Source organism: Myotis yumanensis, unplaced genomic scaffold, assembly GCF_028538775.1.
Source record: "Myotis yumanensis isolate MYYU_CA2020_CCGP unplaced genomic scaffold, mMyoYum1.0.hap1 SCAF_10, whole genome shotgun sequence".
Taxonomy (NCBI): domain Eukaryota; kingdom Metazoa; phylum Chordata; class Mammalia; order Chiroptera; family Vespertilionidae; genus Myotis; species Myotis yumanensis.
In genome coordinates, this window is record NW_027223761.1 from 83,466,046 (window position 1) to 83,488,484 (window position 22,439).

The 22,439-nt window shown below is 47.1% G+C and overlaps 1 protein-coding gene across 2 annotated transcripts in view; it reads left to right on the top strand.

Moving 5' to 3' along the window:
• CBL (Cbl proto-oncogene) overlaps nt 1–22,439 on the top strand; it is a 98,351-nt gene that overhangs the window by 66,494 nt on the left and 9,418 nt on the right. For both annotated transcript variants that reach the window (XM_070426231.1, XM_070426232.1), the window contains 3 exons: nt 4,476–4,604; nt 4,694–5,068; nt 7,123–7,217. In XM_070426231.1, the coding sequence (XP_070282332.1) occupies nt 4,476–4,604; nt 4,694–5,068; nt 7,123–7,217 (599 nt within the window). The remainder of the gene's footprint in view (nt 1–4,475; nt 4,605–4,693; nt 5,069–7,122; nt 7,218–22,439) is intronic.

Genomic DNA, 22,439 nt, shown 5'->3' on the forward strand with positions numbered 1-22,439 from the left:
TATCCAATTCCAAGGCCAGATAAAGACACCACAAAGAAAGAAAATTACAGGCCAATATCCCTGATGAACATAGATGCGAAAATCCTCAGCAAAATATTAGCAAATTGGATCCAGCAATACAATGAAACGATTATATACCATGACAATGTGGGATTTGTTCTGGGAATGCAAGGCTGGTACAATATCAGCAAATCAATAAATGTAATTCATCACAAGCAAAATGAAAGATAAAAATCACATGATCATACCAATAGATGCAGAAAAGGCATTCAACAAAGTTCAGTGCCCATTTTTGATAAAAACTCAGCAGAGTGGGAATAGGGGGATCATACCTCAACATAATAAAGGCCACATATGACAAACCTACAGCTAACATCATACTCAATGCGCAAAACCTAAAACCATTTCCCATATGAACAGGAACAAGACAGGATGTCTGCTCTCACCACTCTTATTTAGCCTTGTACTGGAAGTCAGAGAGGAAGAAAAAAAAATAAAAGGCATCCAAATTGGAAAGGAGGAAGTAAAACTGTCATTATTGGCAGATTATATGGTACTAGAGGCCCGGTGCATGAATTTGTGCATGGGTGGGGTCCGCTGGTAGGGGGAAGGGGCCGCAGGAGGTTGGCCGGCGGACCCTGCCCGCGATGGGGATTGGGGTGGCCGATGGGGGGCGGGGATGGCCAGGGGGAGGGGCCACAGGCGGTTGGGGGGCCCAATCAGGCCTGTTGGCTGCTGCAGTGCGTGTCATAGTGACCAGTCGTTCCCGTTATTCCGTCATTCCAGCCGCTTGGCTTTTATATATATAGTTTGTGCATAGAAAATCCCAAAGACTCCGCCAAACAACTAATACATTTAATAAATGAATTTGGCAAAGTTGCAGGATACAAAATTAACATCCAGAAATCAGTGGCATTTTTATGCACTAATAATGAACTCTCAGAAAGAGAAACTAAAAGAACAATCTCATTTACCATTTCAGAAAAAAAAAAAAGATACTTAGGAATAAACTTAACCAAAGAGGTAAAAGACCTGTACTCAGAAAACTCTGGGAAATTGAAGATAGAAATAGAGGAAGACGCCCTAGCTGGTTTGGCTTAGTGGATAGAATGTCGGCCTGCAGACTGAAGGGTCCTGGGTTTGATTCCGGTCAAGGGCACATACCTTGGTTGCAGGCTCAAGGCCCTGGTCGGGGGCATGCAGAAGGCAACCAATTAGTGTGTCTCTCTCACATTGGTGTTTCTGTCTTTCCCTCTCCCTTCCACTCTCTCTAAAAATCAATGGAAAAAATATCCTTGGGTGAGGATTTACATACATACATACATACATACATACATACATAGAAAGAATTAGAGGAATATACTAACAAGTGGGAGTATATATCGTGTTCATGGCTTGGAAGAGTTAACATCATTAAAATGTCCAAAACAATCTATAGATTCAGTGTAATCTCTCTTAAAATACCATCTGCATATTTCACAGATTTAAAGCAAATATTCCAAAAATGTATGGAACCAAAAAAGACTCCAAGTAGCCTTAGCAATTTTTAGAAAGAAGAACAAAGTTGGAGGGATCACAATACTGGATATTGAACTATACTACAAAGGCATTTTAATCAAAGCAGCCTGGTACTGGCACAAGAACAGGCAGGTAGATCAGTGGAACAGAACAGAGACCCCAGAAATCAATTCTTGCTTTTATCCTGAATTAATATTTGACAAAGGCAGTAAGAGCATATACTGGAGTAAAGACGGCCTCATCAATAAATGGTGCTGGGAAAATTGGACAGGTACATTGAAAACAATGAAACTAGACCACCAACTAACAACATACACAAAAATAAACTCAAAATGAATAAAATATTAAATGTAAGCTGTGATAAAACATCTATAAGAAAACAGGCAGTAAATTGTCAGACATCTCATGTAGCAGAATTTTTACTGATCAATCTCCTAGGCAAGAGAAACAAAGAAAAAAAAAATAACTGGGACTGTATCAAACTAAAAAGCTGCGTGTCAACAGAAACCAGCCTCAGAATGCAGAGAACCCACTGCGTGGGAGGACATATTTGCCAGTGACACATCTCATAGGGGCTGATTTCCAAGATGTATAAAGACTCACACAACTCAGCAAAAGGAAGACAAACTATACAGTTAAAAAAATAGGCACAGGACGTGAATAGACATTTTTCCAAAGAGGACATCCAGACCTGGTTGGTGTTGCGCAGTGGTTGAGTGTCGACCCATGAGCCAGGAGATCACGGTTCGATTCCTGGTCAGGCTTCAAGTTAGATCCTCAGTAGGAGCGTGCAAGAGGCAGCTGACAGATGATTCTCTCTCCTCATTGAAGTTTCTGTCTCTCTCCCTCTCCCTTCCTCACTGAAGTCAATAAGAACATATACAAAAACATAGGCAGAGAGGGCCTTCCAAATTGGGAAACAATTTGAACAAAGTGAGGAAGAGGGAATTCCAGCATAAAGAGTGGGGGAGAATGCGTTACGGATGGATGGTTTCTGAGTCGGTGAGCATTTAAGGGTGGCTGAGCTGGTAATGGTGAGCAAAAGGATGTGCTGAGATAAAAAACTAGAAGCTGGGAGAACCGCTAGACAACGGTTTTCATAAACCAGGCCCAGGGCTGATAGGCACAATGAAAAGGCTGCTGTAGATATGAGATCATTTTATGGGAAATTAACAGGACATGGTGATTGACTAGAAATTGATGATGAAGGGAGGGTTAACTTGACTAATGATTCCGCTTTCTTTTTTTAAAAATATTTTTTATTGATTTTTTTTTTTTTTTTTTTTTACAGAGAGGAAGGGAGAGGAATAGAGAGTTAGAAACATTGATCAGCTGCCTCCTGCACACTCCCTACTGGGGATGTGCCCACAACCAAGGTCCATGCCCTTGACTGAGATCCAACCTGGAACCCTTCAGTCCACAGGCCAAACGCTCTATCCACTGAGCCAAACTGGTTAGGGCAGATTTCGCTTTCTTTCTTTCTTTTTTTTTTTAATGCCCTTGGCCAGAATCGAACCTGGGACCCTTCAGTCCGCAGGCTGATGCTCTATCCACTGAGCCAAACCAGCCAGGGCAGATTTTGCTTTCTTTTTTTAAAAAATATTTTTTATTGATTTTTTCTTTTTACAGAGAGGAAGGGAGAGGGATAGAGAGTTAGAAACATCGATGAGTGAGAAACATCGACCAGCTGCCCCCTGCACACCACCCACTGGGGATGTGCCCGCAACCCAGGTACATGCCCCTGATCGGATTCGAACCCGGGACCCTTCAGTCCACAGGCTGACGCTCTATCCACTGAGCCAAACCGGCTTCGGCCAGATTTTGCTTTCTTAACTGCGTGTTTAGCTTCCCAGATCGCACTGTTCGCGCCCCCTCGACGGTTGCTTTCCGAAGCTGGAGGGAAGGCCAGGAGCAATGGTTAGGACTGTGTTTACCTCATTCACCAGCAGCTCCAAGAAAGGGGCAGGTGTGGTGGCTGTGTCCTGTGGTTGCCTTGGTGCCCGCAGCTGATGCCCTGCAGGCTCCATGCGCAGTTGGACGAGGCTTCCAGCTGGACAGTCAGCCATCCATCGCCTCCTGTCGTCTAGGCCGGGAGATGGCAAAGGCTTCACGTGTGTGGTGTCTTCTAATTCGGCACCTTGTTGTTTAGATCACAAATTGACAAGAAATACTAGTTCCTTTAATTACTGAAATGAAACAACTTATCCTATCTAATAAGGAGGGAATATGCTAATTGACCCTCACGCCGTTGCAAAGATGGCGGCGCCCACAGCCACAAGATGGCAGCGCCCAGTCCCCTCAGCCCTGCCGGGGTGGCAGGTGCGTGGCAGGGCGGGCCTGGCCGCTCCACCCGCCTGCCTCCGGAGTCCCCCAGTCCCCTCAACCCCCCAGCCACCCAGGGCCACCTGAGCCTTGCGCTGCCGGTAGTGGCAGCAGCAGAGGTGTGATGGGGCGTCGCCTTCCCCTGATCGCCAGGTTGCCTCCCGCCCTGAGGGCTCCCGGACTGTGAGAGGGGGCAGGCCGGACTGAGGGACCCCCTCCAGTGCATGAATTTTCATGCACCGGGCCTCTAGTTTCTTCAGAAGGATGCATATGCCTTTTAGTGATTTTGTGGAGCGTTTTCCTTAGGAAACTCTTTTTCTTTCTGCCATAACAGCCCACAGAGAATTTGTTGTCGTTGATCTTGGTGGTTCTGCCCCTAAAGCATTGTTTTCCAGATGATTTCTTGAGAGGTTAATGTCTGTTCCTTTCTTTTTATATGGCTTTCTGTTTTTAATATTGAAAATGTTTATCTGAAGATGAAGACCGGCCGGCTGTGCGCACTGGCCTGCGGCATGGGGACCGGCCTGTTGGCAGCCGAGCAGGGCCAGGTGTGCCATGGCCGCTGGTCAGTGTCCACAGCGTGGGCGGGGAGGGTGCCACGTGCCCACCAGCCTGACCGAGGCCTCCCTGTGCAGGTGGAGCGGCCCCCCTCTCCGTTCTCCGCGGCTCCGCAGGCGCCCCTGCCCCCGGTGCCGCCGCGACTAGACCTGCTGCAGCAGCGCTTGCCCGGCCCTGCGGGCGCTGGCCTGGGAACGGCGCCTAAGGTAACGCCAACCGCCTGCGCCTCTGCTGCCCCCTCTGCTGCCTGCCTGGGAGCCGGGGCACCACTGACTTGCTTCCATCTGCCCCACAGGCCGCCGGCGCCCTGCATAAGGACAAGCCCTTGCCAGCGCCCCCCACCCTGAGAGACCTGCCGCCACCGCCCCCTCCCGACCGGCCTTACTCCGCGGGGGCGGAGGCCCGGCCGCAGAGGCGCCCCTTGCCCTGTACTCCCGGCGACTCTCCGTCCAGGGACAAACTGCCCCCCGTCCCCTCCAGCCGCCTTGGGGAGTCCTGGCTGCCTCGGCCAGTCCCCAGAGTGCCCGTCGTCACCCCGAGCCCTGGGGAGCCCTGGGCAGGACGGGAATTGACCAACCGGCACTCCCTGCCCTTCTCGTTGCCCTCCCAAATGGAGCCCAGAGCAGAGGGGCCTTGGCCTGGGAGCCCCTTCAGTCCGGATGCCTCCGTGGTGAGTCCTGGTGTGAAATGGCTCAGCCTGTTCAGAAGTGTCTGTGGCCTGGCCTGTGCTCAGTGGTTAGAGCATCAGCCCCTGCGGCGCATGGTCAAGGGTTCCATTTCTGGTCAAGGGCACATGCTTGGGTTGCAGGTTCGATCCCCGGCCCTAGTCGGGGCACATGTGGGAGGCAACCAGTAGATCCCTCCCCCCCGCCCCCCCTTCTTCCCTTCTTCTAAAAATGGAAAAAATATCCTTTGGTGAAGGTTAATAAAAGAAAAAAGGAGAAATACTTGTGGGTGACCTTTAAGGGGTCAGTGTTTGTGACAGGTTTTATGTAGGATTCAAAGATAATATAGTCCCTACCCCGAGGAAATGTGTATTTTTATAGAGCAGGTAAGGCATATTTGTAAATATCGCAAGTGTGTGTGTGAATGCGCGCACCTTGAGAAGTGTAAATGAAAGCACAAGCTTTAGAGGAGAAACTATTTCCAGATAGAGCCGACGGTGCGGGCTCCCTGGAAAGAGTGACTTCTGAATTTGAAGGGCTCTTTCCACAGCGTGCCCAGCTCTGAGGAGAGCAGAGCGACAGGACAGGAAGGCTTTGGTGTGTTACAGATGAGCGGTCGGCTGAGTAGAGCAGAAATTTTGTGTATCAAAGTATGAAAGGTGGCTAGAAAGGGCATTAGTACTAGATTAGAGGGCCTCCCACAAGAATTTAAGTTTATTTGGTAGGAAACGGGGAGCATTTCAAAGGTTTAACTCAGTGGAGTGATGACCAAAATGCCAGTTTAAAGAGATGCCCGCCTGGCCGGTGTGGCTCGGTTGGTGGCGATTGTCCCACTCACGGTTGGATACCTGGTCGGGGCACATATGGGAGGCAACTGATCAATGTCTCTCTCTCAATCTCCCCCTCTCCCTCTACCTTTCCCTTCCCTTCTCTCTAAAATAAATAAAAACATTTTTTAATTATAAAGAGATGATTCCAATAATTGTATGTAGAATGCATTGATAAGAGAATAGATTTAAAAAAGACAGGTTAGTGGTCCATTCTGTAAGCATGAGATATAAGGGGTCTGGAACTGAGGGTGGAAGAGGTGTGTTCATTATTTGTTGGTTCAGTTACGCACTCAACATAAATTCTTGCCCTTACGAAGTCTATATTCTGGTAGGGGAAAGACAAAATAAAAAAGATAAGTTAGAACATGCAGGGTGTTGGGCATGGATGAGTGCGGTAGAGAAAAAGCAGGGCAAAAGGGGTGTTGGGACAGCTAAGCCAAGGCCTGGAGCGTGGGGAGGGGAGCCATGCTAATGCTGGGGAAGGAGTTCCAGGATGAAGGGAAAGCAGCTGCGCTTAGGAGAGTGAGGAATGACAGGGTGGACCATAGTTGGTGCTAAGTGAGCAGGAAGGAGAATAGCTGTCTGTGAGCAGGTGGGGCAGCCAGATTAGGCAGAGCCTTGAGAGGGTGAGAAACAAAGATCCAGTAAGTTTGAAAGCAGGCTATGGGTGGGGACAGGACAGGAAACCACACACGCGCACGCGTACGCACCCTTGAGGTTTTGAACCTGGCTAGAGACATGTTGAATTTGAGATGAGCTACTGAAGCAAGAATTAACCAACAGGTAGTTAGAAATCTAAGGGAAAAAGTGGAAGTGGAAGGGAGAGGTTGAGGAATGCTGTGGCCAGGAATGACTGCAGGGGGAGGGATGACAGGTTTAAGTGGCATCTCAGTGAGGGATTAGGGTTGACTTTGTGGTGGTGTCAATATAGAAAAATCGGTTTTTAAAGTTAGAAATGGTATTTGTGTAAACAATTTTCACAAGTATTTCTAGAATTAAGAAAAAATACATAAGTCCTTGGCTTGTTTTTTATCTCTATCTCCCTCGTCTCCCTACATTTGAGCTTTTCAGAGCCTGGAACAGCTGTGCTTTTGTTAGATGTAATAACCCGAGTGTGGCGTGGAGTGAGGTCTGTGCCTATATTACTGTTCATGTTATTGTCAGTAGGTTAATAAGAGGAGATGCTTAGCTGTATTAAGAAGGTCCTTTTTCAACACTTTTCTTTCCAGAATATGAATAGCAGCCCATTAGCAGGTCCAGAGTGTGAGCACCCCAAAATCAAACCTTCCGCATCGGCCAATGCCATTTATTCCCTGGCTGCCAGGTGAGTCTAAAAGCTGCATTTCACACCGTGGAGTTGTCCTGCTAAAGAATTTACCTACAGAAAAGTAAACTCAGAGGAAAGTACAAATGGGCCTGCGTTTGCACATACAAAAATCTCCCTGTTCATGTTTGAACTGTTTCCTCCTATTTTTTTCTGTGTAAATGTACAGAGATCGGTCCTGCTGGGTGAGCTTCATCAATTTTACTACATTTTCTCAAAGAAGCAATTTTGGTTTTTGTTGATTTAAAAAAAGTTAATTTCTTAATTCTCATTTTTAATTTTAATTCTTAATTCTTGGGTACCTGCTTTTTTTGTGGTAAAATACACATGACATTAAATTTTTCATCTGACCTATTTATTAGTATACAGTTTAGTTTTATTAATTAAATACTTCACATTGTACAACGATCACCACCATCTCCATAATTCTTTTCAGTTTGTTTAACGCTATACCTGTTAACAACAAATCCTCATTTCCCCTCTGCCAGCCCCTGTCAGCCACCATTATACTTTTTGTCTTTATGATGTTGATTACTCTAAATACCTCATGTAAGTAGAATCATACAGTATCTGGCTTATCTCACTCAGCAGAATGTCCTCAAGGTTTGTCATATTGTAGCCTATTGAAGAACACTCCCTTTTAAAGGCTGAATGCTATGCTCTTGTATGTCTGTGTAACATTTTGCTTATCCATTCATTAGTCAATGGACACTTGGGCTCTTGTTTTAGCTATTGCAAATGACGCTACTATGAATATGGATGAGCAATTCTCTCTTTAAGACCCTACTTTCAGTTATTTTGGGTGTATACCCAGAAGTTGAATTGCTGGATCATATGGTAATTCTATTTTTAATTTTTTGAGGCACCTTCATACTGTTTTTCACAGCAGCTGTACTATTTTACATCCCCAACCATGGTGCACAAAGGTTCCAATTTCTCCAAAATTTTACCAACACTTGTTATTTTCTGTTTTTTATTTTTATTTCTATTTTTTTTTTATTGATTTCAGAGAGTAAGGTAGAGGGAGAGAGAGATAGAAATATCAATGATGAGAGGGAATCACTGATCAGCTGCCTCCTGCATGTCCCCCACTGGGGTTCGAGCCTGCAACCCAGGCATGTGCCCTTAACTGGAATCAAACCTGAGACCCTTCAGTCCGCAGGCCGATGCTTTATCCACTGAGTCAAACCAGCTAGGGCTATTTTTATTTTTTTATAGCAGCCATCCTAATGGGTGTGAGGTGGTATTGCATGGTAATTTTGTTTTGCATTTCCCTGATGATTAATGATATTAAGCATCTTTTCATGTGCTTATTGGTCATTCATATGTCTTCTTTAAAGAAGTTTCTATTGAAGGCCATTGCCCATTTTTAAACAAATCTTTATTGTTAAGAGTGTTACAGATATCCCCCTTTTTTTTTCCCTGTTTCCCCCCTCCACCTGGTTCCTGCCCCACCCCAGGACTTCACCCTCTTGTCTGTGTCCATAGGTAATACATATCTGTAATAATAAAAATGTAATATGCTAATTAGACTGTACAGCTGAACAAACTTCCAGACATCCTCTGGACGAAGCTGGGGTATGAGAGCTGAGGTAAGCCGCCTCGGCTGTGAGGGCCAAGCCCCTTGCACGAATTTCGTGCATCGGGCCTCTGGTATGCTTATAAAACCTTTGGTTAATCTCTTCCCACCTCCCCTTCTCTGTGAGATTCGTCAGTCTGCTCCATGTTTTCATGCCTCTGATTCTATTTTATTCAGTTTATTTTGTACATTAGATTCCTTGTTCATTTATTTTGATTTATAGAATTCATTGTTGATAAATATGTATTTATTGCCATTTTGTTGTTCATATTTTTTATCTTTTTCTTCTTCTCCCTCTTCTTAAAGCATACCCTTCAACATTTCATTTAATACTGTTTTGGTGGTGATGAACTCCTTTAGCTTTATCTTTATCTGACCTTCAATTCTAAATGATAGCTTTGCTGGGTAGAATAACCTTGGTTATAGGTCCTTGCTTTTCATCATTTTGAATGTTTCTTATCACTCCCTTCTGACCTGCAAAGTTTCTGTTGAGAAATCAGCTGACAGTCATATGGGTGCTCCTTTGTAGGTAACTAACTGCTTTTCTCTTGCTGCTTTTAAGATTCTCTCTTTGTCTTTAACCCTTGGCTTTTTAATTATAATGTGTCTTGGTGTGGGCCTCTTTGGATTCCTGTGGGACTCTCTGTGCTTCCTGGACTTGTAAGTCTATTTCTCTCACCAGTAGAGTACTTTTTTTGTCATTATTTCTTCAGATTGGTTTTCAATATTTTGCTCTCTTCTCCTTCTGGCAAACCAATAATGTGAATGTTGTTATGCTTGAAGTTGTCCCAGAGGCTCTTTACACTATCTTCATATTTTTGTATTATTTTTCTTTTTTCTCTTCTGCTTGGGTGTTTTTTGCTTCCTCATATTCCAAATAATTGGTTTGTTTCTTGGAATCCTCTCCTGTTGAATCCCTGTAAATTATTCTTTATTTCAGTCCGTGTATTCAGACTCGCCATTTTTCATGTCTTTGACATTTTCACCAAGACCCTTGAAAGCCTCATTAAATCCCTCGAAGTTCTCTTTGGCCCAGCTGAAGCGCTCATTAAGGTCCTTGGGTAACCTTATAGCCGTGGTTTTGAACTCGGTATCCAGTGATTTGCTTGCTTCCATTTCTTTCATTTGTGACATATTTTTTTGTCTCTGCATTTTGGCTGCTTCCTTGTATTTGTTTCTATGTATTAGGTAGACCTGCTATGTCTCCTGGAGTTGGTAGAGTGGACTTGTATGGGTGTCCTGTAGGCCCAGTGGCTCAGCCTCCACAGTCACCTGAGCTGGGCACTCTAGGTGCACCCCGTGTGGGCTGTGTGCACAGTCTTATTGTAGTTGAGACTTGATTGCTGTTGGTGTCACTGGGAGGAATTGACCTCCAGGCCAATTGGCTGTGAGGATTGGCTGGGACTACAGTGGGAGAGCTGCTGTGCAGGAGACACCCTGTGGAGCAGGACTTGCTTCAGTGGGGCTTTTGTGCTCACTGAGTCTGCCCCTTGAGTGTGTCACTGGTGGATGTGTAGAGTTGTAATCTGGTATGGTCAGAAGCTGTCCACTGGGTGCACTGGCTCTGGGGCCTCCCGAGAGGTGTAAAGTCAGCCACAGCCTGAGGCCACTGGGCAGGAGCTACAGAGAAATCCGCAGATGGCTGCTACTTGTATTGGGCTTGTGAAGTGCCTATGTGAGGTCCAGCTGGGAAGCAAGGCAGGCTGGTGCTAGTGCTGGGTCTTGGCCTTTTATTGATAGGTTTGAGGCACGCTGACTCCAGCTGCTGCTTATTTGAGAGATTTTTAGCAAAGTCTGAAGCCTGAGTGAGGATAGTAAATTGATATGGAAAAGCTGCTGCAAACAACTTGGGTGGGTCGGGGTCTCAGGGAATTACCAGGGCAGAGTGAACAGTGTGAGCCAGGCTGATGGAAACTCAGATATGGCTGCCAGGCAGCTCTGCAATGGGGGAGGTCTCAGCACAGGAACAATGACCCCTGCAAGGACTCCTTGTCTGGGAGAAATCTGTGGCTGAGTTCCTGCCACGGTGCCAGACAACCCAGTGCCTCCTTATATATCCCTGGGTCCTCCAAAGCCACCCGGCACTGGAGCTCAGAGGGATCGTGTCTGAGTAAGTTTGTGTACTGGCCCTTTAAGCGGAACTGCCTGGGTCTCCAGCAGCTTCCTTGTCACTCAGCCGCAATCCCCACTGGTTTTTACAGCCCAAAGTTATGGGGACTTCTCTTCCCAGCTCTGGTACCCTGGGCTGGGGGTCTGGTGTCAGGCTGGGACCCATTGCTCCTTGTGGGAGGCCTCTGCAGCCGAAATAACCCTCCTGATTAATAAAAAGGCCACACAGAGAGGATTAAAAATGGCAGCAGAGTAAGTGGATACTGCACAAACATGATCCCAGGAACAAACTGGAATTACAGAAAAACTAAAATACAGAAAAACTTTCTGAATAATCAGTGGAAGACTCGCAGGAGACAACCCTGATACCTGAGGACTGAACGTGGAGATTGCATAGAGACTGGTAGGAGGGACAGAGGCACAAAAGGGCTGGCCAGGCGCCACAGACAGCAACTGAAGTTCCAGAGATACCTCAACTGTGGGGGGTTGCAACTGAGAACTCTGGGATCTAATTGCCAAGCTGGGCTCCCCAGCAGAGAGCACCAAATCTGAGGAGGGTACCCACATAACATCTGACTGTGAAAAGCAACGGAGTTGCTGTCTGCCATAGAGAGATGGCTGAAAATTCAGGTACCCTCTTAAAGGGCCAACGCACAAAATTCCCTATGGAGCCACCCACTTTGTGCTCCGGCAGAAGGAGGGCACAGTGGATTGGAGCTGTGTGAACAGGACTGGGGACTCGGAGGGATAGAGCTCAGAAGGCAGACACCCCCAGTTTCCTGGGCTGAGTCATTCCTTCACACAGCAGAGGACATCTTTGCCAAACAGATATTTACCTTGCTTAGGGGAAGACAGTTGACTCAGCCTATTGGAAAACACCTTGCCCTCAGGTCACTCTTAAGAGACCAAAAATAACAATTAGCCTCCAGGCAGAAGTCACTGCCCCACCCTGTTGAAAAAACTCTTGCCACACTGGAAGACAATTGCTTGGGGCCACTTCAAATTGGAATCCTATCAGTCTATAGGCAGGTGGTCTCTGGAGGCTTTGAGTCTTTGCCTGATCTAATTAGAAACAGCATTTGACACTGTCCTGCACTGGAGCTTGAGAGGTGTAGCAGATCTACCTAATACATAGTCACAAACCCAAAAAGACAGCCACAATGAGGAGACAAAGAAACAATCCCCAATTGAAAGACCTAGAGAATTCTCCAGAAGAGATAAATGAAGCAGAGCTAAGAAATTTATCTGAATCAGAGTTCAGAGTAATGATGGTGAAGATGCTCAACAGCATGAAAAAAGATATAGTAACTATAAAAAAAGAACAGTCTGAGATAAAGTATGACACAGCAAAAATAAAGACCACATTGGAAGGAATATACAGCCAATTAGAGGAAGCTGAGGATCGAATCAGTGAATTAGAAGACAGGGTTGAAAAAATCAATCAGAGAACCAAAATGAAAAAAAAAAAACAATTAAAAAACAGAAGGACAATTTAAGAGAGCTGTGAGACAACGTGAACCATAACAATATTCACATAGGAGGTGTGCCAGAAAGATAGGGTTAGAGAACATGTTTGAATAAATAATGGCAGAAAACTTCCCTAACCTGGTAAATGAAAAAGTCACACAAGTTCAGGAGGCACAGAGAACCCCAAGCAAGAAGAACCCAAACAGGCCCACACCCAGATACATCATAATTAAAATGCCAAAAATTAAAGACAAAGAGAATCTTAAAGGCAGCAAAAGAAAACTGTTACCTACAAAGGAGTTCCCATAAGGCTGACACCTGATTACTCATTAGAAACTCTATAGGCCAGAAGGAAATGGCATGAAGTACTCAAGGTAATAAAGAGCAAGGATCTTGAAACCAAGATTACTAGATCCAGCAAGGCTATCATTCAAAATAGATGGTGAAATAAAGAGCTTCCCAGACAAAAAGAGGCTAAAAGAGTACATCACCTCCAAGCCAGCATTACAAGAAATGCTAAAGGGATTGCTGTAATGAGAAGAAGAAACAAAGAGAGAAACCTAGCCAAACAGAACTAAAATGGCAATAAATAAGTACCTCTCAATAATAACCCTAAATGTAAATGGGTTAAATGCTCCAGTCAAAAGGCGTAGGGTAGCAGAATGGATACAAAAACATGACCCAACTACATGCTGTGTACAAGAGACCCACCTCAACAAAAGACACACACAAGATGAGAGTGAAGGGATGGGAAAAATTTTTTTCCATGTAAATAGAAAAGAAAAAAAAAGAGCTAGAGTAGCAATACTCATATCCAACAAAATAGACTTTAAAATGAAGGCCATCACAAGAGACAACGAAGGTCACTACATAGTACTAAAGGGATTGATCCAATAATAGGATATAACCCTGGTAAACATATATGCACCTAATATAGGTGCACCTAAATATATAAATAAAACTTCTAGAGGCCTTTAATGGAGAGATTGACAACAATACAGTCATAGTAGGGGACTTTAACACCCCGCTGACTTCACTGGATAGATCTTCCAGACAAAAACTTAAAGAAACAGTGACTCTAAAGGACACACTGGATCAGATGGATTTAATTGATATTTATAGGACATTTCTCCCCAGTGCAGCAGAATATACATTCTTCTCAAGTGCACATGGGTCATTCACAAAGATAGAGCACATGTTAAGACACAAAGCAAGTCTCTGCAAGTTTAAGAAAATTGAAATAATATCAAGCATCTTCTCAGATCACAGTGGAATGAAATTAGAAATCAACTACAGTAAAAACACTCAGAAACATTCAAACACATGGAGGCTAAATAGCATGTTATTAAACAACTAGAGGCCCAGTGCATGAAATTTGTGCATGGGGGGTTCCCTCAGCCCAGCCTGCACCCTCTCCAATCCGGGACCACTGGCTCCTAACTGCTCACCTGCCTGCCTTCTTGATCGCCCCAACAGCCTCTGCCTACCGGCCTGATCACCTATAACTGCCCCCTCTGCCACCCTGGTTGCCCCTAACTGCGCTCCCCCCCCCCCCCCCCGCCAGCTGGGTCACCCCTAATTATTCCCCCCCCCCCCGCCTGCCTGGTCGCCCCATGCAGCCTACTATTCAGTTGTTGCGTGAGGGCGTCCCGACCAATTTGCATATTACCCTTTTATTAGTATAGATGAATGGGTACCAAAGAGATCAAGAAATAAATAAAAACTTCCTGGAAACAAATGAAAATGAACACCCAACAACCCAAAATCTCTGGGACACAGCAAAAACAGTCCTGAGAGGGAAGTTAATAGCACTACAGGCATACCTCAAAGAACAAGAAAATTCAGCAATAAACTATTTAACCCTACAACTTAAAGAACTAGAAAGAGGACAACAAGAAAAGCCCAGAGTACGTATAAGGAAGGAAATAATAAAGATTAGAGCAGAAATAAATAACATAGAGCCTAAAAAAAACAATACAAAAAAATCAATGAAACTAAGAGCTAGTTCTTTGAAAGGATAAATAAGATTGATAAACCATTAGTCAGATTCATTAAGAAAGAGAGAGAGAGGACCCAAATATATCTACACTAATAAAAGAGAAACATGGTAATTGGCGTACGACCGCTACCCTTCCCATTGGCTAATTGCGAGATATGCAAATTAACCAGCAGCCAATATGGCGGCTAATTTGCATACTGCAGGCTGGGCCGACAATGCCAACCGCCAGCTCCATTCCATCCAAGGCTGGCGGCAGAGGTCCCTGCCCTCATCCGGCCCTCCCGCAGGGGACCCAGGCCTGGTGGGTGGGACCGAGGTGTTCGGAACCGCTCCACCCTCATCCAGGCCTCCCGCAGGAACCCAGGGCTGGCGGGTGGGACCCTGGTAATCGGGCACCCGCCCTGCCCTCATCTGGGCCTCCCGTGGGGAACCCAGGGCTGGCGGGTGGGACCGCGGTGTTCGGCACCCGCTCCGCCCACATCTGGGCCTCCCGCCGGGTCCTGGGGTTGGCAGTGGGGCCAGAGCTATCGGGTACCCACCCGGGTATCCGCTGTGCTACAGGCCGGGCGGCAGCAGTGATCTGCTGGCTGGCGCATCCCATGTGCTACCCAACTCGGGCGGGCAGGTCACGGGCATGCCTGGCAGCCTCAGTCAGTGCCTCAAGCCCCAGCAGCAGCAGCAGCAGAGGCAGTGGCAATAGCCCTGGAGGCAGCGCCCCCGACCTGCCCACCCAGGTTTGAGCGGCCCCAAGCAGGCAGTGCTTTCCATCAGCGGATGGTTGGCGAACACGCATGCAGGTGAAATCACCAGCCCCTGCTTTCCCACAGGCCTGAGCCCCTCAGGCCTGTGGGAAAGCAGGCGCCCTGAGCTGGTGATCCCAAAGGCCTGATAGCGGTTCAGTGGAGGCCGTGTTGGGACTGGGGAGTGGTGAGCAGGCAGAACATGGCCCTGATTGGGCCAGTCTCTATGACGCCCACTGTAGCCAGCACACTGCCTGATCAGGGAGCCAGCAGCCAACCTCGCAGCCCCTCCCCTCTGCAGGCCTTCCCCTGATCAGACTCTCCCATCCACATGGAGAGCAGGGTGCTCAGAGCCTGGACCCTTCCTGGCAGCCCCGAGCCCCTGGGGTTAAGAATTCTGATGGCCCTGCCCAGAGAGTAGAGGTGCCTGAGGGGCAGGGACAGGGACCACAGGCCTCCAGGGAGCACCGCAGAGTTGGCAATGAGAGGAGAGGGCCTGTGAAGGGGGAGAAGGTGAAGCCAGTGGACATCAGCCCAGAATCCAGCCCTTCCCCTCCTGAGGCAGCAGGACCTAAACCCCAAACCCCAGCCAAAATTGGAAGAGCCTGGGGGAGCTTCAGGAAACTCTACGAAAAGCTGCACATTGAGAATGAGTGATTTCATGAGGCCCTGACCCAGAACATGCTGCGGCTGGAGCAGCTCAAGGTGGAGCTGGAGCGCGCCATGCAGAGGCAAGAGCACTTTGCAGAGAGGCCGGCCATCCTGGAGCTGGCGAGATTTGAGTGCAGGACCCTGGAGTGCAAGGCCGCTGAGCTGGAAGAGGAGCTGAAGGGCCTGTCCAATCTCCGAGCTGACAACCAGCGTCTCAAGGATGAGAATGTGGCCCTGATCTGCGTCATCAGCAAACTGTCCAAGTGACCCCGGAGGACTTGCTCCTGCACCCGCATTTATACAGCTGCTTTTGCCACATGCACCCCTTCCCTGTGTGAACATGAGTGATAGGGCTGTCGAGGAGTCTCTGAGAAGCCATAACCTTCCTTGAGATCTCCAGGTTAGGAGGGGAGGACAGAGCACCCAGGAGCCAAGGGGGCCATCTGAGGCCAGGTAGGGGGACCAAGGCTGCAGGCAGGACCAGAAAGGAACTGGGGACCAGGAAGTGCCAAGACCAGTAGCCAGGACCAGAGTGGTCACCCAGAGGTCCCCTCTCACGTGGGCTGCCACCAGTCACCCCTCCAGGCCCTGAGCAGGGATCCTAGAATGTGCCAAGCATCCCGCCGGCCTGGGCTAGGTGAGCCTGTATATAGGGTCTGTGTGCAATAGGGAGGGATGTCTTCTATTTTTTGCTGCCCCCTCCCCATCGCTCTCCTGGGCAGGGGGAGAAGGTCTTTTTCAGACATAGCATAGGCACCACAAATTAAAATTGTGGAGTTGCCAAAAAAAAAAAGAAGAGCAGGCCGGCTGGCCAAATACCCCCTCTCTTCCCACCCCCGCCCCCCCCGCCAGCCACATCCTTGACCAACCTGCCCCACCACAATAGGCCCACAGCCCCTCCCCGTGGCTATCTGCCCCTGATTGCACCCCCCCACCCCAAGAGGGGGCAGGGCTGGGCGGCCAATGTCTTGCAGCCCCTCCCCAGGTTGGCCCCACCCTTGATCCCCCCACTCCAATAGGGGGCAGGGCTGGCCAGCCAATCTTCTGCAGCCTCTCCCCTTGCCCAGCCCCACCCCAGATTGCCCCCCCCCCCCCCACCGCAATCAGGGGCAGGGCTGGCTCGCCAACCACCCATGGCTCTTCCCCCAGGCCACTGGCCCTGATCGCCACCCCCCAACCCATTTGGGGGGGGTTGCCCAGCCCACCAACCACAGCCCCTCCCCATGGCCAGCCCCACCCCCAATCGGCCCCCCCAACCCCAATCAGGCTGGTGGGGGGGGGGCAGTTGGGAGCAATCAGGCCGGTGGCAGGGGGTAGTTGGGGGCAAACAGGCTGGCAGGGGAGGCAGTTGGGGGTGATCAGGCTGGCAAACAGAGTGGTTAGGGGCAATCAGGCAGGCACGCAGGCAGGTGAGTGGTTAAGAGCCAGCGGTCCTGAGTTGCTAGAGGGATGTCCTACTGCTGGTAAAGGATTGGGCCTAAACAGGCAGTCTGACATCCCCCAAGGAGTCCCAGATTGGAGAGGGTGCAGGCCAGGCTGAGGGGCCCCCCCTCCCCCCAGTGCACGAATTTCGTGCACCGGGCCTCTAGTATATAAATAAAGAAAGAAAAGGAAAAAGAAAGGGCACACGTGGGTGTTCCACCAGCCCATTTTACACCTCTGCCCCTCCTACCAGTCTCAGTGTGTTTTCTTCTTCTCTAGTTGTAGGAATTCCATTCATCCAGCTTTCAGGTGGTTCTGAATGATGGTTCTGTATTTTAGTTGTTATTTTGATGTGGTTGTGGGAGGTGGCGAGTACTGGCATTTACCTACACTGGTTCCTCCCATTGACCATTTTTTTAATCAGGTTGTTTGTGTTGAATTTTAGAAGTTCTCTTCTTATCCTGGGTATTAATCCCTTATCATATATATGATTTGCAAACATTTTCTCCCATTCTATGGGTTGCCATTTTGGTCTTGATGCAAAAAACTTTCATGAAGACCACTTTGTCTATTTTTTCTTTTGTTACCTGTGCCTTTGGTGTCATTTCCAAGATCACTGCCAAGTCCAATGTCATGAAGCTTTTGTCCTATGTTTTCTTCTAAGGGTTTTATTTTAGAACTAGAGGCCCGGTGCACAAAATTAGTGCAAGGGTAGGGTCCCTAGGCTTGGCTGGTAATCAGGGCCGATTGAGGCCTTCCTTCCCCTGGCTGCCGGCCGCTGGTTGGGGTCTTCCATCATTCCGTGCCGCCCCCTGGTTGTCAGTGCATGTCATAATGAGCACTTGAGCTCCGGGTTGGTCAAATTCCCAAGGGGACAATTTGCATATTAGCCTTTTATTATATAGGATTTATTTAGTTTTAGGTCTTACATTTAGGTCCTTGCTTCATTTTGAGGTAACTTTTTTTTTTAATATATGGAAGGGAGAGAGAGATAGAAACATCAATGATGAGAGAAAATCATTGATCAGCTGCCTCCTGCACGCCCCCTACTGGGGATCAAGCCCGCAACCTGTGCATGTGCCTTGATCGGGAATCCAACCATGAATTCCTGGTTCATAGGTCGATGCTCAACCACTGAGTCCCGCTGGCCAGACTTGAGTTAACTTTTGATTATGGTGTTAAGGTCCAACTTCATTCTGTTGCCTGTGGATAAACAGTGTTCCTAGCACCATTTGTTGAAAACACTGTCCTTTCTTCATTGAATCAGCTTAGTACCCTTGACAAAAATCATTTGACCATATATGTGAGGGTTTATTTCTAGGCTTTCTATTTTGTTTCTGTATGTCTGTCTTTATGCCAGTACTGCAGTTTTAAAATAAATTTTTTTCAATTGCAGTTTAGTTGTTGATTTGAGATCTTCCTGGTTTTGTTTTGTTAATCCTCACTCAAGGATATTTTTCCCATTGGTTTTTAGAAAGAGTGGGAGGGGGGAGGGGGGAGAGAGACAGACAGATAGACATTGATGTGAGAGAGACTCATCAATTAGTTGTCTCCTCCACGTATCCTAGGACCAATCCTGCAACCCCAGTATGTGCTCTTGACCTGGAATTGAACTGGTGACCCTTTGGGGTGACACTGTAACCACTGAGAAACACTGGCCAGGGCAGATTAGTCCTGTTGTGTTTTGTTTTGTTTTAAAAATATGTTTTTATTAATTTCAGAGAGGAATGGAGAGAGTGAGAGAGAGAGAAACATCAATGATGAGAGAGAATCATTGATTAGCTGCTTTCTGCACTCCCCCTACTGGGGATGGAGCCCGAAACAGGGCATGTGCCCTTGACCAGGATCGAACCTGGGACCCTTCAGTCCACAGGTCTACACTCTATCCACTGAGCTAAACTAGCTAAGGCTAGTCCTGTTTTTTAACAAACATTTACAGCTATAAATTTACCCCTTAGCACTACTTTTGCTGAGTCCCATAAGTTTTGGTTCATGATTTTCCTTTTTATTCTCCTCTAAATATTTTCTAATTTCTCTTGCAATTTCTCCTTTGATCAATTGGCTGTTTAAAAAGTATATTTCTTAATTTCCATAATTTTTGTTTGCGCAGTGAAAGATTCTTCACCATGATCATTGATGTTTCTCCCTTCCTCGCTGAAATCAATAAAACTATATTTAAAAAATAAAATAGAATAGCTACATCAGATCTCCTTTAGTTGGTGTTTCTATGACCTTTGACCATCCTTCTACTTTCTGTTTTTCTGTGTTCTTGCACGTAAGGGGTATTTTTATAAACAGCATATACATTTCCCCTTAAATCCAGTCTAGCATCCTTTGTCTTATAATAATTGGAATATTTGTTTTCATTCTTTTCCCATATGTTCTTGGTTCATTTTTCTACTTTCTCAAAGTACCTTTAATGTTTCCCCCTTTAATTATTCTTTTTAATAGTTATCGTGCACACTCCCTTCATGCACCCTGGACTCAGTAGGGTCTGGCTCTTCACACTTTCCGTACATGAAATTTCCCACAGACTTATCCTCCAGTCTCCTCAGCCCGTACTGCTTTGCCAGGCTTCCACCTGGAATCTTTTCCTTCTGCCCAAAGCGCTTCCTTTAGAGACAGAGACGGAGCGTACAGGCGTGGGGGCGGGGCGGGGGGGGGCGGTACTGTATGTGTCTCCCACCAGTGAATGCTCCCAGATTTTGTTTGATGGAAAACACCTTCTGTTTGACAGAAAATCTTTCATTTCACTTTAACATTTTTGAAAGATATTTTCCCTGCGTAGAGCACTGCGCTAGAGTTACTGTCGTGGGCGCTTTACAGAGCAGCGCCCTGCCTCCTGGCTGCCCGGCCTCCGTGTGCTCCCCTGAAGGCGGTGTCTCCCCTCTGCGCCTTGTCTTTGGATCCCAGCAGTTTTCTGAACGTCCTTGAGGTGTGTGGGCTTTACTGCTTTTTGTGGTTCGATGTGAATGTCTTAGAGAATTCTCGCCCACTGCTTCTTAGGGAGCCTGAGTAGTGCAGCCTTTCTCCTCGCCTGCTGGGACGCCTGCCACCTGGGGGCCGCTTGGCGCCATTCCTAACAGGTGGTGTACTCATTTCTGTTTTCTTTTTTTCCTCTTTACTCGGAATAGTTCCTGCTATATTCCAACTCCTTTATCATTTTGCAGTGTCTAATCTGCCCTAAGTCCATCTGTTGAATTTGTATTTTCAGATACTATGGGTTTGTTGTTGTTGTTTTTAAAATATATTTTATTGATTTTTTACAGAGAGGAAGGGAGAGGGATAGAGAGTTAGAAACATCGATGAGAGAGAAACATCGATCAGCTGCCTCCTACACACCTGCTACTGGGGATGTGCCCGCAACCAAGGTACATGCCCTTGACCGGAATCCAACCTGTCCGCAGGCCGAGCTCTATCCATTGAGCCACACTGACTAGGGCCAGATAGAATAATTTTGGGTTCTAGAATTTCCATGTCATTTTCAAAAATGTATTGATTTTAGTTTTCTAATAAAAACTCCCCGCTCTCCTCTCTTATTGAACACGTGCTTATTGGAGAGGCCTGCCTGTTATCCAGCTGGCAACACAGCCAGCATCTGCTCCTCCTTGGCAGCTGCTGTCACCTGAGGAACCAGAAGCCACCTCCAGGCACACGGGTCAGGGGTCAGCATGACTCCAGGGACCCTGCAGCACAGTTTAACTCTCCTCCTCTGCTCCTCCGAGGTTTCTCCAGGATTGTTGGCCCTCGCAGATGGGCCATCCTGATACCCCGAATTCCCAGCCTGTTGAAACCACCTGAAAACCCCAGGTGCAGTGTGGTGCTTCCGTCGGTGTGCTCTCTCTCCGGAGCCCGGCCGCCTCGCAAGCGCTGGCTGTCCGGTTGCTCTCCAGAGCCTTCTGTTTCAATTGATTGGGGTGACATTGGTCACCATGAGCATGTAGGTTTCAGGTATGGGTTTCTGTGTGACCAGATCTATAGTGCATGGTGTCCCTACCACCAGAGTCAAATCACTTTCTGTCACCTCATGTTAGGCCCCCTTCTCCCCACACCCATACCCCTTCCCTCTGGCCCCCACCACACTGCTGTTTGTGTCCGGGAGTCCGTTTTATATCCTGCACATGAGTGAGATCATAGGGTTCTCAGCTTTCTCTCCCAGTGCCTTCTTTCTTTTGTATTTTGTCATGCTTCTTTAGTTGGCTGTTCTAGGCAGATGGTTAGATAGCTTGTTGCTTGGCCGTGGCTGTAAACATGTAAAATGTATATATGTTTTAGATCAAGATAGTTTTTTTTTTGTTTTTTTTTTAAAATATATTTTATTGATTTTTCACAGAGAGGAAGGGAGAGAGATAGAGAGCTAGAAACATCGATGAGAGAGAAACATCGACCAGCTGCCTCCTGCACATCTCCCACTGGGGATGTGCCCGCAACCCAGGTACATGCCCTTGACCGGAATCGAACCTGGGACCCTTCAGTCCGCAGGCCGACGCTCTAGCCACTGAGCCAAACCGGTTTCGGCAAGATAGTTTTATATTCTTCCCTTTTTTAGCATTATATCTTGGGCATTTCTCCCTATTTAAAAAGTTCTTCAAAATCTGTACTTTTAATGATTACATATATAATGTGACTATTACTATCACATATTTTAATTATTCCCCTATTGTTGTGTATTTATTTTGTTTAAAAGCTTTACTGTAATAAATTTGTTTTGAAGAACTTTTTTTACATAATCAGAGATGCAGCCAAAGTAGAATTTTTGTGACTAAAGATGGTGAATGTTTTAAAATATGTGCTGGGCCCTGGCTGGTGTGGGTCAGTGGGTAGAGCGTCGGCCTGTGGACCGAAGATCCGGGGTTTGATTCTGGTCAGAACACATGCCTGGGGTTGCAGGCTCGATCCCCAATAGGGAGCGTGCAGGAGGCAGCCAGTCAGTGGTTCTCTCTCCTCATTGATGTTTCTAGCTCTCTCCCTCTCCCTTCCTCTCTGAAATCAATCAAAAAATATATTTAAAAAATAAAATATGTATTGGCAGAATGCTTAATGTGGAGGTGCATTTTTATGTTTTTACTGGAGGCCCGATGCACGAAATTCATGCAAGAGTGGGCCTTCCTTCCCCTGGCTGCCAGCACTGGCTTCCCTCTGGCACCCAGGACCCGGGCTTCCCTCCGGCCGCGGGCATCATCTGGAAAGTCATCTGGAAGGACATCCTGTCTAATTAGCATATTACACTTTTATTGTTATTCGACTAGAGTTCC